General features: G+C 39.4%; 1 protein-coding gene across 3 annotated transcripts in view; it reads right to left on the bottom strand.

Annotated features, from left to right (window-relative positions):
* Window positions 1–2,653: 2,653 nt before the first annotated feature.
* LOC105484403 (flavin containing dimethylaniline monoxygenase 1) overlaps window positions 2,654–15,117 on the bottom strand; it is a 42,248-nt gene continuing 29,784 nt past the window's right edge. For 2 of the 3 annotated variants that reach the window (XM_011745943.2, XM_011745942.2), the window contains 5 exons: window positions 14,469–14,611; window positions 11,490–11,689; window positions 10,164–10,519; window positions 9,325–9,397; window positions 2,654–7,410 (listed from right to left, as the gene is read on the bottom strand). In XM_011745943.2, the coding sequence (XP_011744245.1) occupies window positions 7,068–7,410; window positions 9,325–9,397; window positions 10,164–10,519; window positions 11,490–11,689; window positions 14,469–14,611 (1,115 nt within the window). In that variant the 3' untranslated portion in view covers window positions 2,654–7,067. Of the gene's footprint in view, window positions 7,411–8,113; window positions 8,671–9,324; window positions 9,398–10,163; window positions 10,520–11,489; window positions 11,690–14,468; window positions 14,612–15,117 lie in introns of those variants that run through there. The other variant, XM_024793644.2, reaches the window with a different exon arrangement.

The following is a 15,117-nucleotide window of genomic DNA, read 5'->3' as shown; positions in this document are numbered from 1 at the left end:
TCAACCTCTGTATGCATACCTAAAAAATAAACAACCTGATCCCCTCGGGTGGACTCCAGAGGCACAATCAGCTCTACAACAAATAAAGGAAATTCTAACTAATGCCCCAGCTTAAGGCATCCAAATTGCCTTTCTCCCTTTTCGTACATGAAACTGGAGGTACTGCACCCAGGGTACTGACCCAGAGACATGGTGATCATCAGAGACCTATAAGCTGTTATAGCCGACACCTGTACCCTGTGGCGCAAGGGCTGCTTCCTTGTGTGACAGCAATATCAGTCATGACCCTTCTGTACAAGTCTGTTGAAGATATAATTATGGGTTCCCCTCTTACCATTTTTGTGCCACATTCTCTTGAGGCCCTTCTAAACTCTCATCATACTCAACATCTGTCTGTCAACTAGTTAGCCTCTTAGGAAATTTTGCTTTTATCATCTCCTACTGTTACAATTTCCTGCTGTAATAATCTTAATCCAGCCACTCTCTTGCCAGGCCCTTCCAACGAAACCCCCCATGACTGTGTTCTGATGACTGACCGACTTCTCTCCCCCAAGACAAACCTACAGGAGATGCCACTGGATAATGCTGAATGGTATACAGATGGATCTTATTTAAGAGGAGAGGATGAAAATTTTAGAGCAGGATATGCTATGGTTTCCTTACTAGAGGCAATTAAAGCCACTCCTCGTCCCCAGACCAGATCAGCTGAAGAGGACAAATTGATTGCCCTGACCCAAGCTTGTCAACTGGCAAAAAGACAAGGCTGCAAACATTTACACTGACAGCTGCTACGCTTTTGGGGTTGCTCATGACTTTGTTATGTTATGGAAAGAGAGAGGATATTTAACCTCCTTGGGGCAACCCATTAAAAAATGGACAACAAGTATCAGAGCTGTTAGAAGCTATTCTAAAACCAAAATGTGTGGCAACTGTAAAAATCCCAGGTTATTCAAAATTAGACACCAAAGAAAGTTAGGGTAACCAACTGGCTGATGCTACAGCTGAAAGGGCAGCATCTGAGCCACCAGTCCCAATTTGGGAAATGGCCATAAAACCCTAAATACTTAAAAACATGTTGAAAGAAACCCAGAGCATAGCTCCTACAGAGGAGAAATCTACTTGGAAATAGGCAGGGGGATACTTATCCCTTGAAAGTGAAATATGATGCGGACCTAATAATAAACCCATTATTCCAATGGGATGTCAGGTGTCCCTTATGGAATATGTTCATAATCTAACCCATTGGAATCTAGATAAAATAATACCCTGTTGTAAACTATATTACTGGAAACCATCCTTCACAGTGGCACAAAAAGGTTACTCTCGATGTGCTATTTGTCCCAAATATAACTTAGGAAAGGTCCTCCATGGGGCCCAGGGTCATTTTTTACTTCTGGCTGGACCTTTTGAGGTATGGCAGCTTGATTTTCTCTGGCTGCCATCATCTCAAGGTTAGAAATATGTTTTTGTAATGGTCTGCATGTTTGCCCATTGGGTTGAAGCTTTTCCCTGCAGGCAAGCAGCAGCCATGGCAGTTGGAAACTTCTACTAGAAAAAATTATCCCACTGTGGGGAGTCCCCTGTGAACTTCACAGTGACGGGGAGCTCACTTTACTGGCCAGGTTATTCAAAATGTTTGTGAAATTTGACCCATATTTCAACATTTCCATTGTGCCTACCATCCCCAGTCCTCAGGCCTGGCAGACAGGACCAATGCAATAATTAAAACACAATTGGGTAAGTTCATAGAGGCATTTCACCCCCCTGGCCCAAAGCTGCTTACACTCTGATCCACCCCTTTTGGAAAACATTAACTTTTCCCTTATGAAATTATAAGAGGAAGGCCCATGCGTATGGGAATGAACATAACCAATCCAACTCTTCTCAAGGGAGATATATAGCAATATTGTGAGGGACTCATTTATTATCTTAAAAAAATTAAGATTTGGACCAGGTGCGGTGGCTCATGTCTGTAATCCCAGCACTTTTGGAGGCCGAGGCAGGTGGATCATGAGGTCAGGAATTCAAGACCAGCCTGGTCAATATGCTGAAAACTGTCCCTACTAAAAATACAAAAATTAGCTGGGTATGGTGGCATGCACCTGTAGTTCCAGCTACTTGGGAGGGTGAGGCAGAAGAATCCCTTGAACCTGGGAGGCAGAGGTTGCAGTGTGCTGAGATCCCTTGAACCCAGGAGGCGGAGGTTGCAGTGTGCTGAGATCATGTCACTGCACTCCAGCCTGGGTGACAGAGTGAGACTCCGTCTTAAAAAAAAAAAAAAAAAAAGAAATCAAGATTTGGTAAATAATGCTTTTCACACTGTGCTCCCTGAAGATAAGGTGCCTGGTCATGGTCTGCAACTCAGAAATTTTGTCTACTGGAAAGGACATCTAATAAAGGATTTCCTTCAACCCCAGTGGAAGGGGTACCGTACCAGGTATTATTGACTAATCCATATGCCACAAAATTAGAGGGTATAGACTCATGGATTCACATCTCTCATGTTAAAAAGGCACAACCTCCTGAGTGGACTGTAACTCCCACCAAAGACCTTTGCCTCCAGTTCACTAAACACCAACCTTTAACACAGGATTAGAAGCAGATGACAGCTGTTGTGGACTGCTTAAACTCAAGACATAGAACCAGACCTGTATACAAAGGAATGCCGATATTTATTGTATAATAACCATTACCATTATTATCCTAGATATGCTGGCAACCGCTGTCTTATAAAGAACAGAGCATTTACCATGTCTGATTTAACACCCTTTAGTAACTAAATAAATTTCACAACCTTGAAATGAGACTTGTCTCATCATTTTCCTCCATTGACAACACTTTTTTGTTTTTACAAACAATATGACAATGAACATCGTTGTATAAATATCTTTGTATACATGACAATTTCTATAGAATAGACTCTGAGATACATAATTGTGTCAAAGGATACATGTATTTAAAATTATGGACAATATTGCCAAATCACCCCCAAATACATTTAGTATCATTTTGATTCCACAATGACCACTTTCCTCCCCTAATGGCCTGGAATATCTCCCTTTGAGTCCTTTTATGTCTTGATTTTATAGTATGGCTTTTGCAGAGGAGCATTTTGTTAACATAGATTCTCCTTTGCTGCCGGCATTTAAGATCAGCTCCTATTTCTAACCTCATATTGCACTCGCTCCTTCTCTGTTTACTAATCTGGCTATAACTCTAATAAGAAGCATACTCTTTATAAAGGCTGCTTATACTTCCACAAAAATGAATGTCTGAAATTAAAAATAATGCATAAATAGTATAAGTTTTACTCTGTAGGAAAATTTGCTCAATAAGAGAGGCTGATCTCATATTTTTCCTTTTGGCTTAAAATATTTAGGTCCACTTTAAAATGTCTAACCAAGTTTTCTTTTTTCAGAGGAAGAATTAAATGCAGTCTTCATTCATTTTTAATCAAAGTGCTCTCAAGTTAGAGTATGTTAAAAAATGTATTCTGTCTCATGAGGGACAGGACAACCCTAAACGTTGTTGTTTTTCTCAGTTGTTTACAGCCCCCATGTGAAACTTCCTAAATTGGGAAGCAGTGATTGAGACAGGGACACTGAGGTCAGGAGAACCTAGGAAGCTCTTTATTTTTATCTCCTCTTACTATGACTGCTTCTGAGAATGGCATCACCCACAAATTATTCTGGGGGAAGCAGGGAGACAGGAGTAGATGGACTAAATGTTAGCAAGAGGACAGGGAAGCCAGGTAGCACTAACCTAGGCAAGAAATTAAATGGGCCTAAACTACCCAGTGAGGAAGGAGGGAGGGTAAGGGAGAGATAAGTCTGTGAGATATTAATAGTTAACCTTTAGGTGAGCACTGACCACATGCCAGGCACTGGGCTTAACGCTTTACATGTATTATCTTCATTAATTATCCGTTATAGCAATGCTAAAGTGTTACTTCAATATTTTACAGATAAAGGCGTTGAAGCTAGAAGACACTAAATAACTAGCCCAAGGTTGTGCAGCAAAGTAGGATTCAACCTGGGCCATCTGACTCTACAGCCCATGTGTTTGCACTCGGTACCACAGTGGTCTTTGCTCTGTGTTAGAGACACACTTGATAAGGCTCATAGACTGTTGGATATGAGGCATGAGGGTCAGAGTCTCAAAGGTGATGTCTTTCAGTGGAAACATAACTATTAGTAAATGGTATTGCTATTCCTTGGAAGAGGTGTTAAAAGATAATTTTCAAAGAAAGTACAATGGTGATTCATACAAATATAAGATAGACTCATGTTAGAGATTTTATTTCACTTACTATTAAAAAGGAAATTGGTAAGACGTTACAATCAGTTCAAAAGAAAATTTAAAGATAAAATGCACATGTATAAATCAGGAATGTTGAAATGAATGTGCAAATGGAGGCAAAACTAGTTATCCGCACCGTGGGGAAGGGACGCCAATTAGACTTCTACTGGACATTATCTACATGTCTATAGACAAGAATTATTTTGCATTGCTATTAGTTATCTACAATTTACTGAGTTATAAAATAGTTACCATAGAATAAAAATCAGATAACCTCATTATTGTCCTTAGTCAATGTGTAATTATTCATGGAAATTATTCATTTCCCTACAGAGGATAAGGATGATGACATCAGTAGTTAAGTAAGGACTGTTGGGGAAATAAGGACTGTTGGGAAATGAGGTTAATTTTGGGCATATTGCATTTGAGAGGCCTGTGACGTACTGTGGTGTCAATGCCCTATGAGAAACTAACTAGGTCTATGGCCTAGAAAAAATAAATCAGGTGATAAAACATACATCTTGCTTAGGTAACATAGTAATAATAGCTGTCATTTATTGAACACATACCTTGTACAGTATTTATGCTAAGTACTTTATGTGGATCATGCTATTTAATCCTCATAACACCCTTGTGAGGCAAAATAAGTGTTCAGAAGATAACTTCTATGTTATAGAAGGGAAAACTGTGGCTTAGGAAAAGTAAGTGACTTGCTCAAGGTCACACAGCTAGTAAGTGGCAGGGCCCTTGCTCCTAAGCACTGGGCTTATTCTCCAAGCATCTCCAAGTGACAGGATGTGGAAAGACCCAGAGCACTGGTACCTGAGAAGATAGGTAATTTTACTTAAGACTGATCTAGCAGGGGGTACTATTAATAGACATTAAAAATAATTTCAGAAAACGTAAAATTATTCTTGGTGATGAAATGCCTCAGAAGCTCTTCTGATTTAAATCGTGTGCAAGAAACAGAGTAATGTCAAAATGTTTTACATATTTCTTATTTTTCTAGGTTTATGAGAATTCACTCTTTTATTTTCTGAACAGAAAAAAATGATACTTTTTTCAGTAGTGTGCATGGAATAATTTCTAGACTAGAAATGAGAAACCTTTCTTTCTTTTGAGTCTGTTCTATAATATAGTCCTAGAGTAGTCCTAGCATAGCCATAGTCAGGAAAAAAAAAGGGAGGAATAAGCAGGGAAAAAGATGCATGTGGAGATTCAAACCCATGGATTCAGAAATGAAAGGTATGAAAATAAAGGGAAATAAAGGGAAAGATATGAAATTCTAGGCACGGCATGAACTATTGACAATTGACAGGCAGACAGGTCCACACACACTCATAGGGAGAGTGAGAAAGGGAGAGAGACCTACAGATACTTTTATGGAGTGACATTCTTGTAATACGGCTTTTGCGATATCACTACTAAGGCTTCTGGAGTCATTTGGACATTGGAGACTGTGGGCTTAAATGGTAAAGAGCCTATGATGTATGTTCTGGAGTCTCGTGTTCTGACTCAGCCGTATTTTACCTGTTACCTGGGACAAATCAATTGACATCTCCTTGTCTGTAAGAAATGGAACAATACTGAAGAGTTGGCAGAGCCAACCAAAGTTGGGGAGAAGTGATCTGTATCTATACAGGCCCCATAGAGCTCACTCTTTCCTGACTCCACAGTTTTTGAATCTTGTCCCTGCATCCAAACTGTGGACCTCTCTGTGAGGTGAGGTTTACCCACAGGGTTTTCCATATAAGCCACGAGGTGAAGTGAAGCAAAGCGTTTCCTGGTTATGAGTCATATCTTCATCAGATGTAACTGTGAGATAGGCTGGGTCTAGTTTGGTTGAAAACTGCTGCTTTTGACATGATGTTTGCTTTCGTTCCTCTTTTTCTTTCCCTTTTTTCCTCTCCCTGCTTTCTCTCTGTTAAAAGCTTCTTGGCTGTGCTCTTTATCTAATGAATTCCAGTTGGATTTGGTTGGTTCTCACTGACTCTTTCAAAGGAGGCAGCTCAATTTGCCTCTTACAGCAGGGTAGTCTAAGGAGGATCTAAGCAGGCGGAATTTTTCCTTCGGCTGCTGGAGGCTTGCTCTAAGAGCCCATGGAGGTGGTGGTTTTCTGTGGAATCTGACTGAGGTCTTTGGGAGGCCAGCTGGAGTACCAGATTTGTTATAAAGAGTGTTCTGGAGGAATGAACAGTCTCAGGCAGGTACAGTCCTTTGGGAAACTCTCAAGGTAACTCATTGAACCCCCTATCCTTTTACAGGCTTTATTCATAGAATTCTCATCTTTTTCTCTGTTTTCTGAACCTTTAATAAGAGAACAAAAGATCACTTGAAACAATCAATTTCTAGGTTTATTTTTTTACTTTTAATAAGCCAATACTCTAAGAAGAGCACCATTTCAGCACAACACAATCATTTGTGAAGTAAGGGGTTTTAGTTTAGATCTGTGAAAATAGTTTACATGGGAAAGAGGTATGATGGCTCAGAGTGCTGTCAAGAACAGCTTTCTTTCTAAAATGAACCTGTAACTTTCCAACAACCTTCAAATGAACAGAAATCTTAGTTATCATTCTCTAGCGTTAGACACAGTGGAGCTGGGAGAGCCTCAGGAATACCAGTGGTAGCCCTGGGGCCAGCCAGGGAAGCAAGAAGGTGCCCTTTATTAGTGAATATGGTTTATAACTGTGAAGGCAATATTGCTGTAAGAGAGGAATTGGAGCATTGTAAATCTACTCTGTGCATCTGCCATTTAGGAAATCTTCCACTTATAGCACAATCAGAAAAATAGCCACAAGCAAAGCCAGAAAGCTAAAGAGTTTAAGAAAACTTTCAAAGGGAGATGGAGACTCTTGTACAACTCGACCTTTGGTGACCTTGAATGTTCGGTCCCACTGGGTCATGATGGCATTTCTGGCTCCTTCCCATTTTCCTGGGCCAGTCAAGCGGAACTGGTATGGTGAGCATGGGCCAAAGAAGACGGTCAGAGCCAGGTGTGGATCCGTTAGGAGCATAGAGAACAGCTTGGGTTTTGCATTGATATAGGTCAGGAGTTCATCTATGTATGTGATATAATCTGATTGTAAAGCCTTGCAGTAGCACAAGCCAAACCTTTATAAAAGGAAAATTGGGGGAAAAGGTGAAGACAAAAAAATTAATTATGATAATCTTAGAACAAGTACAAGTGCCCAAAGCAAACAAATACTGCTGCAGAATTTGGGGTGGTTTCTGCATTTTCCCCTTTGTTTCCCTAGCTATCTAATGGTCACCTTCTGTTTCTTAAATCAAGATGAGTCCCTTCAAAAGATACTTTAGATATATGGCTTTTAATGGGTGCTCTGAATGCTCATAATACATCTTAGTTCTTTTGTGAAATAATTAGCAATTTCTAGAGGAAAATACATTTTAAAATTTCTAAATCTTTATAAAATTCCATTATTCAGTAATAACAAATCCAGTGATTTGTATAATGTGAAAAGCCACAAAAATCCATAGGGTAAAATTCCCTGAAATGCTCGTATTAGGCTTTAATTAATTAATTAATTCTTCTTTTTCTTTCTTTCTTTCTTTCTTTCTTTCTTTCTTTTTTTTTTTTTTTTTGAGACAAGGTCTTGCTCTGTCACCTAAGCTGGATTGCAGTGGCATGACCATAGCTCACTGCAACCTTGAACTCCTCAGCTCAAGCGATCCTCCTGGCTCAGCCTCCTGGGACTACAAGCATAAGCCACCATGCCTAACTAACTTTTATTTTGTTGGGATGGGGGCTTGCTCTGTTGTCCCCGCTGGTCTCAAAGTCCTGAGCTCAAATGATCCTCCTACATTAGCCTCCCAAAGTGCTGGGATTACAGGCATGAGCCACTGTACCTGGACCCTAAAATTGTTTGCTGACATGCGTGACAAGATTTTCATTGTATAGCAGTTCTAATTAGTTATCTATTACACTGGAGTTCCATAATGAAGATCAGATCATATCCCAGGTTGATAAAGAAGAGACATCTAAAATGCTATTATTGTTTTGGAATTTGGTACTTTGACAAGGATAGATCAACCCTTGAAGTTTGGGAATATATATGAATAAGAGAGTGATAGTAAGTTCCTTAGATGCAATGATTTTAAAACTTGTTTTTTTCTTTTTGCCACAGAACCTTTATTTCAAGTGAAAATGTATACCAAATACAGAAACAGATGAACAGATAAAACAAAATGGGTACAATCAGAAATGTTTTGGTTGGATTGAGAGTGAGAGGGGAGGGCAAAGACTCTACTTTGCTGGCCATCAGCCTTTCATTTCACTCCAGCTTTGTGTGGTAGCCACAGAGCACAGCACAAGCGAAAACCTTTCCCACAGAGAAGTGGTCAATAAACTTTATTCTGAAAAAGGCCAGACAGTAAATGCTTCAGGCTTTGAGAACCACATTACAGTTTCTATCTCAACTGCTAAATAACTTTGGTACTGTAACACAAAAACAGCCATTGACAATATGTACGTTAATAAACATGGCTGTGTTCCAATAAAATCTTATTTACGGCCAACATGATTTCCATTTCATGTGATTTTCCACATATCACAAAATTTTATTTTTCTTCTTCCTTTTTTCCAGCCAATTAAAAATGGAAAGCAAAAGCAACAATAGAGCAGATAAAGACTTGTTCAATGAATGAATGAATGAGCAGACACTTCTAGTGTCAGAGTAAATAGGTACAACTGCTTGCCTGCTGATTATGGATAAGGCATGGAATAATGTACCTGGTAGATTAGGGTTAATTATGTAGTACTTGGCTTGGAATCCAAACTCTATGTGATGCTAGAAAACTATGGGCTGAAGTGATGACTTTGGGGACATTAAAAATTCTAAATTCCCCCTTCCCTTCTCTCTTCTTAAATAGGCTCTCCTAGTATTTTTCTTCTAAGTCTCAGATGCTTCTTTTTTTCTCCAATGTAACTTTCATCTCTCTTCTACTTTTTTTTTCTTTTTTACCAATTTCAGTTATAGTTTAAAAAGGGTCCATAAGTAGTTAACTTACCAACTGGGCTTGTTTTCTCTCCTTGCATTAATTTCCTCTATCATGACACTCGGTGGTGGTAACTTATTTACACCTGTAGGATTAAAATGAAAACCCAAAATGCAACTTAAGTTTAGGTCTAGCTGTTGACTTATGGATAAAGATGCTTTACTATGGCTCTCCTTTCATGTCCAGTACCAGCTACTCATTGATCCTTCTGGCAAAAATGTTAGCAGCCTGAGCTGACTTGTTGGGACTCCTGGTAACAATGCCATCAGCTGAAAAGATAAGCATCTGGTCATCTCACTAGTTATTTGACATAGCAGAATCTCACAACTAGTTTGGCTGAATTTTGTCATTCAGTTGCTTGAGTTTAAAAATTTTAATTGAGCCAGTTGATTCAGTCAACTGACAAAACTGTTACCTGTCATTTTGTTTTATTCAAAATAACAGGTAGCTGGGTGCAGTGTGCATGTCGGTAGTCTCAGATACTCAGAAGGCTGAGGCAGGAGGATTGCTTGAGACTAGGACTTTGATGGTGCAGTAATCTATGATCATGCCTATGAATAGCCACTGCACACTAGTCTGGACAAGATAGTGAGGCTCTGTCTCTTAAAAATAAAAAAGAAAAAATATAACAGTAGACTTAGACACAGCCTATATTTTTGACCCTGATATACCATTTATGCTGGTAATGGAACACATCATTATGACGGTATAATTCAGCAAACAATAGAATGCATCCTGCTTTTAAAGATTCTGTTATTTTAAATAGAAGCCGGATAATAGTCTCAACATTTCCAGTATCCAGAATCACATGACAAACCAAAAACACATACCCTGCTATTTCTTCCACTTACCTTTCAGGACTCGAACAGCCCAACGAGCTTGTGTTTCTCCTGTAGGTATCATGGAACCCAAGGGTTTGATGAGGCCAATAATGGCCAGTGTTGGCTTTTGCAGATGTGCAGGGAAGATATACTTGTACAGTGAGGCCTGGCCATCTTCAACTTTCACTACAGACTCATCAAGAAAGGGGAAAGCAAATGTGTATCCAGTGGCAAAGACAATGATATCGATAGGCTCTTCCTTTGAAGTGTTGTTAAATATGACAGAGTTTTCCTTTACCTCTTTTATGCTTGGCCTGATGAACACTTTCCCAGTGATGATGCGGCCTGGGAGCTCATCATTTAATACAAACTCTTTCAGCTGAGTCCTAAACAAAAACATGGACAGGGAGGAGACCTGTCAGTGAACAATGCAGCCAGCTCTCCCTTCTCTTTACCTTCCTCTCTCATTCTGGGGCTCTCTCCTTGGTTGGACAAGGATTGCTGCAAGTCTTGGGAGATGTTACTTCAGTGGAAGGGGATTCATGAATGTTCAAGAAGGATTATAAAATATGCTTGCCATTTACTAGAGTTTGCAAGCCTGAGGAGGAAGCCAGCACCTTTTCTAACTTCTGTTTCTCTTGTTGATTTTCAGCATTCCTCTATCACTGTCATTCTAGAGAGGGTTAAGAGCTGAAGGGCTACAAGGGAAACCAGGGACTTCTAGATTAGATGAGAACTTCTGAAAGCTCTAGTGTCTTCCTAGGAAGCAGCTGTATAAGGGAAACATGCATGTATTTAAAGGAACAAGGGCAGAATTATCTTTTTCTGGCTATACCTTTGGAATCACAAGACAAACACTTTGTGAGTTGATCTTGTATAAGCTGAACCATTTTGGGGGCCAAGGTCAATCTTGACAAAGGGAAGAAGGCTCTACCATTAGAGAGATGGTGAGGGGCAACTGTGGGATTCGGTTTTTCCCACACAGTGAAACTAGGCAAGTGTGTTTCTTTTGTCAACAAAGTCATAGACAAATCATTCTCTTTTTGCTACAGCTGAGGCTCAAGTAACTTGCAAGGTCACAGAGTTCACTTACTACTCAGCGAGCTTGGGTAAATGGCTAAATTTTGCTGTTTCAGTTTCTCCATAATAAAAGGATTATTATAATAATACTTAAAGTGTTGCTGACAAGGTGAAATACATAATTTCACTTTCTGAGCACTTAAGAACAGTTAGCTGTTATTATCGAGCAACTTTGTATCAAGTGTTCCAACACATTCAGTCATGTTGCTATGGTACTGCCCGGCTTGTACAGACTGCTGGAAAGGCCGAGGCTTTTACGTCTCTTCTGGTATTTACCTCTCTTCTGGTATTAAGCCGTAATTTGCATGATTGAGCCAGTTGTTTATCTTTCGCACCATCAACCAAGTCACAATTGGAGTTGGGAGAGAATTTCTCAACATGTTCTGAAATCGTGTCATGAACACCATGTCCCATGGGTAGCCTGAGTCAAAGATTCGGCTGATCACCCATCCCCCTCCGGTGGTGCTGAGGAACACCTGGAAGCAATCAAAGACATTCCTTCATTTGACACTGTGAAAAGGGCTGGCTGGTTCTGCCAGAGATTCAAGAAGTGCCATGAATGGAAAGGCGCTGAAAAGTCTGCCACTCTGAAAATACATCCCTGACAAGATAGTCTTGGTTCTTCTAACTTATATTTTAAAGTCAATCCTTTTGAGATTAGAATTCAGAGCATCTAGAGTGTTAAAATGCCTTAAGATATATTATTGAATACTTATTATCTGCCAGCCTTTAGCAAACCATAGGGACCTACAGTCTATCTAAGGAAACAATGAACAAGTGATTGATACTTAGTGTGCTCACTATAATTGTAGGCAGTAAGAACAGGGCATGGCAGTATCAGAGTTGTCTACAGAGTTTCAGTGCAAACCATTGGCTTAACTGATAAATTCTGTACTACTATTACTTTTGGTATTTGTTCTTTATAACATTGGCCGTTTGAGTTTACCAGTTGACGGAGTTCATGAAGCTAATAGTTTTAGTACTTGCACAATAAGGAGTTTCCTGTACAATTGCTTACAAAGAAAATAGTTAAGCAAGCTGTTACTTTGCTGATACAAAACAGCTAATTTAACAGATTGTCCCCCCCCCTCCCCCCGCCGCCAAACTGGGGCATGATGGCCACAGCTCCAGCATCCGTGTTTGTGTTTGTGTTATATATTTTCTTTGGCCTCATAATGGAGCTGGAAAGACAACACTGGAAATGAGGTGGCAAGAACTACAGATACATCAGTGGTTCTGACATGAGGCGTTTGCACTAAACCTGCCTCTCTGTGTCTTGATGCAGAATTGGATACAACATTTTGCTAGATGTGAATGATCTTCTAAGCTACAGGGAGTTTCTTTGTTAATAGATAAATGATAAGATGTATGTCAAAGCATGTTTTCTGATTGAAGACATTTCTGAACAATTAGAGAAACAGAAATAATGATATGCACGTGTGATGGTCACAGTGGATGGGCCTATGTTAATATTTGTTTCAGGGCCTCCTTTCTCTTCCTTTAGGATAATGCCAACCAAATTGCTAAGTTTCTACAAATCAATCAACCCATCAGTCAATGGGCCAGGCACAATGGCTCACATCTGTAATCCTAGCACTTTGGGAGGCTAAGGTGAGTGGATCACTTGAGGTCAGGAGTTCAAGACTAGCCTGGCCAATTTGGCGAAAACCCGTCTCTATAACAAAAAAAAAACAAAAAAAAACACAACAAAATACAATCTTTCAATGAATGAATCAATCATTGAGCCTTGTTTTGAAAGTCCGGATATCAATGTTACAGGCTCCCAACCTTTTTTCTTGACAGCTGTTTTCACTTCTGAAATTATTGGTCTAATTATTTACACTTGTTTATTTGGCATCTGTTTTTCCCACAACTATAAGCTCCATGACAGTGGGTGTCTTGATTTTGTTGGTTGTGTTTGCCAGTGTATCTCCAGAGCCTGGCACAATGTTTGGCACATGAGATGCCAGCATCTAGTACATATTAGTCAGCTGAATGGCCCTCAATGAGTTTACAGCATAGTTGAAAAGAAGATATATATGATAAAAGGTAATTTGCAATATTAAGAATTTAAAAGTGAAAACTGAGGGGTGCAAATTACAATATTACATAAATTCTGAATAGGGAGAGATCACTTCATGTTGGAGTGAGATATCTGGGAATGTAAAGGTAGATTATAATAGAAAAGAAAGGGGCTCTGCAGAAAAGAGAGGGGTGGCGTGATCAAAGCGGAACTAAAGACAGGAACTGGAAAGCGCTACAGTTGATCATCATGCAGGAAACAGAAGTTAAAATTAAAATGGCAGATTTGGTCCAGATTATAGAAAACTCTCTGATGCAGAGCCACTACATCTGTAATTTATTTTTTTCAGGTAAAGAGAATAATTAGAGGTTTTTCAGCATGAGAGTGCTATAATAAGATCAGGCTTTTCTGAGGATTTGTTTGTTGGTAGTTGGGGTCTAGATGGCTTGTGCTGGGTGGCAGTGACCTGTGAGTAGTGGTACAAGGCAAAAATGAAATGCAGGGCAAAACCCTTGAGATGCCTGAAGGTAGCAGGTAGAAGAGGATAGTTAGGAACGTAGGCTTTGAGTCAAAGAGACTTGGGTTTGAGAACTGGCTCTGCCACATGCTGGTGATAAGATTTTAGGCAGGTTCTTTAACTTCTTTAAGCGTTGGTTTCCTCATGTGCAGTCAAGGATACTAACAGTACCTACTTCAATGCCTTGTTTTGATGATTGGTTAAAGTAGTGCAGTGAAAACACATTTACTGCAGTGCCGGCCACAGAATAATCCTAACAAATATTAACTATTTCTACAATTATTATTGGGGGGACAATGCAATATCCTCAGTGTGAGGTGGTATGGACTCGATGAGGGTGTTGGTAATTAATAAGGAGAGGAAGGGGCAAATGGGAGATAGTAGCAGGAAAAAGTTGGTAGAATGTTCTGACCTATGGGACTGAGTAGGGAAAAAATATGTCCTGTAGCTCTTGTTGGATGGCTGGGAAAATGATGGGAAAAAAAAAAAAAAAAAAGTAAAAAGGAGTCAGAGAAGTTGGTTTTGGAGCAAAGATGACAAATGTGATTCGTAGAAAAATTTGTGAACATTCAGTAAAAATTAAATTCTTTAGTAATCTGTTGTGTGTGTGTGAGGCATTTTATTCCTTTAACATTTATCACGGTGTCAAACACCATTTGCTTGAGGCATGCATCTTAAGATAAAGCTCTTCACCCAGTAACATCAGGAATGGTACCTTTTCCGCCAGGTGGCTGGCCTCCACAGCAATGTCTGTGCCAGAATTTCCCATTCCAATCACAAGGACTCTCTTGTCCTTAAATATATCTGGATGCTTATATTGCCGGCTATGAAAGTACTGGCCTTTAAAGGCATTAATACCTATAGAAAATAAAAGAGAAGTCACATAGAGAATTTACAGGATCAGTGAATGAAACATAAATATTTTTCAGTTGATAATATTCTTTTGACAGATGATTTTGGTCATTTTTACTAGTTTTCTCAAGGCTGAGAAAATATGAAATATGAATACATGACTTTACAAGACATTGGCAGGTAATTATTTAATGGAGGTTATTACTCCATCTCACTAGATAGGCCTCCAGTTTTACTTACTAGATAATTAACTACTGAGTTGAAATATTGTGGCATAAAGACATATTAAGCAAAAGTATAAGGAGTTATTATCATTTTAAAGGTTGATAAAAGTCAACAGGACAATAATATTCTATTGATTAACACTTGATTTATATAAGATTTTCATAAGCAAGGAGCAAGGACAAGGAAGCTTAAGGGAATTGTGAGTCAGTGTCTCTTTTCAGAAAACTTTTTGACCTCTGCTATATGCCTGGTACTGTGCCAGATGGTATGGGGGGAATAAGATAAAT

The sequence above is a fragment of the Macaca nemestrina genome, chromosome 1 (assembly GCF_043159975.1).
Source record: "Macaca nemestrina isolate mMacNem1 chromosome 1, mMacNem.hap1, whole genome shotgun sequence".
In the NCBI taxonomy this organism is placed as follows: domain Eukaryota; kingdom Metazoa; phylum Chordata; class Mammalia; order Primates; family Cercopithecidae; genus Macaca; species Macaca nemestrina.
Note: the sequence above shows the minus strand (reverse complement) of the source record. Positions and strands in the feature narration are given on the sequence as shown.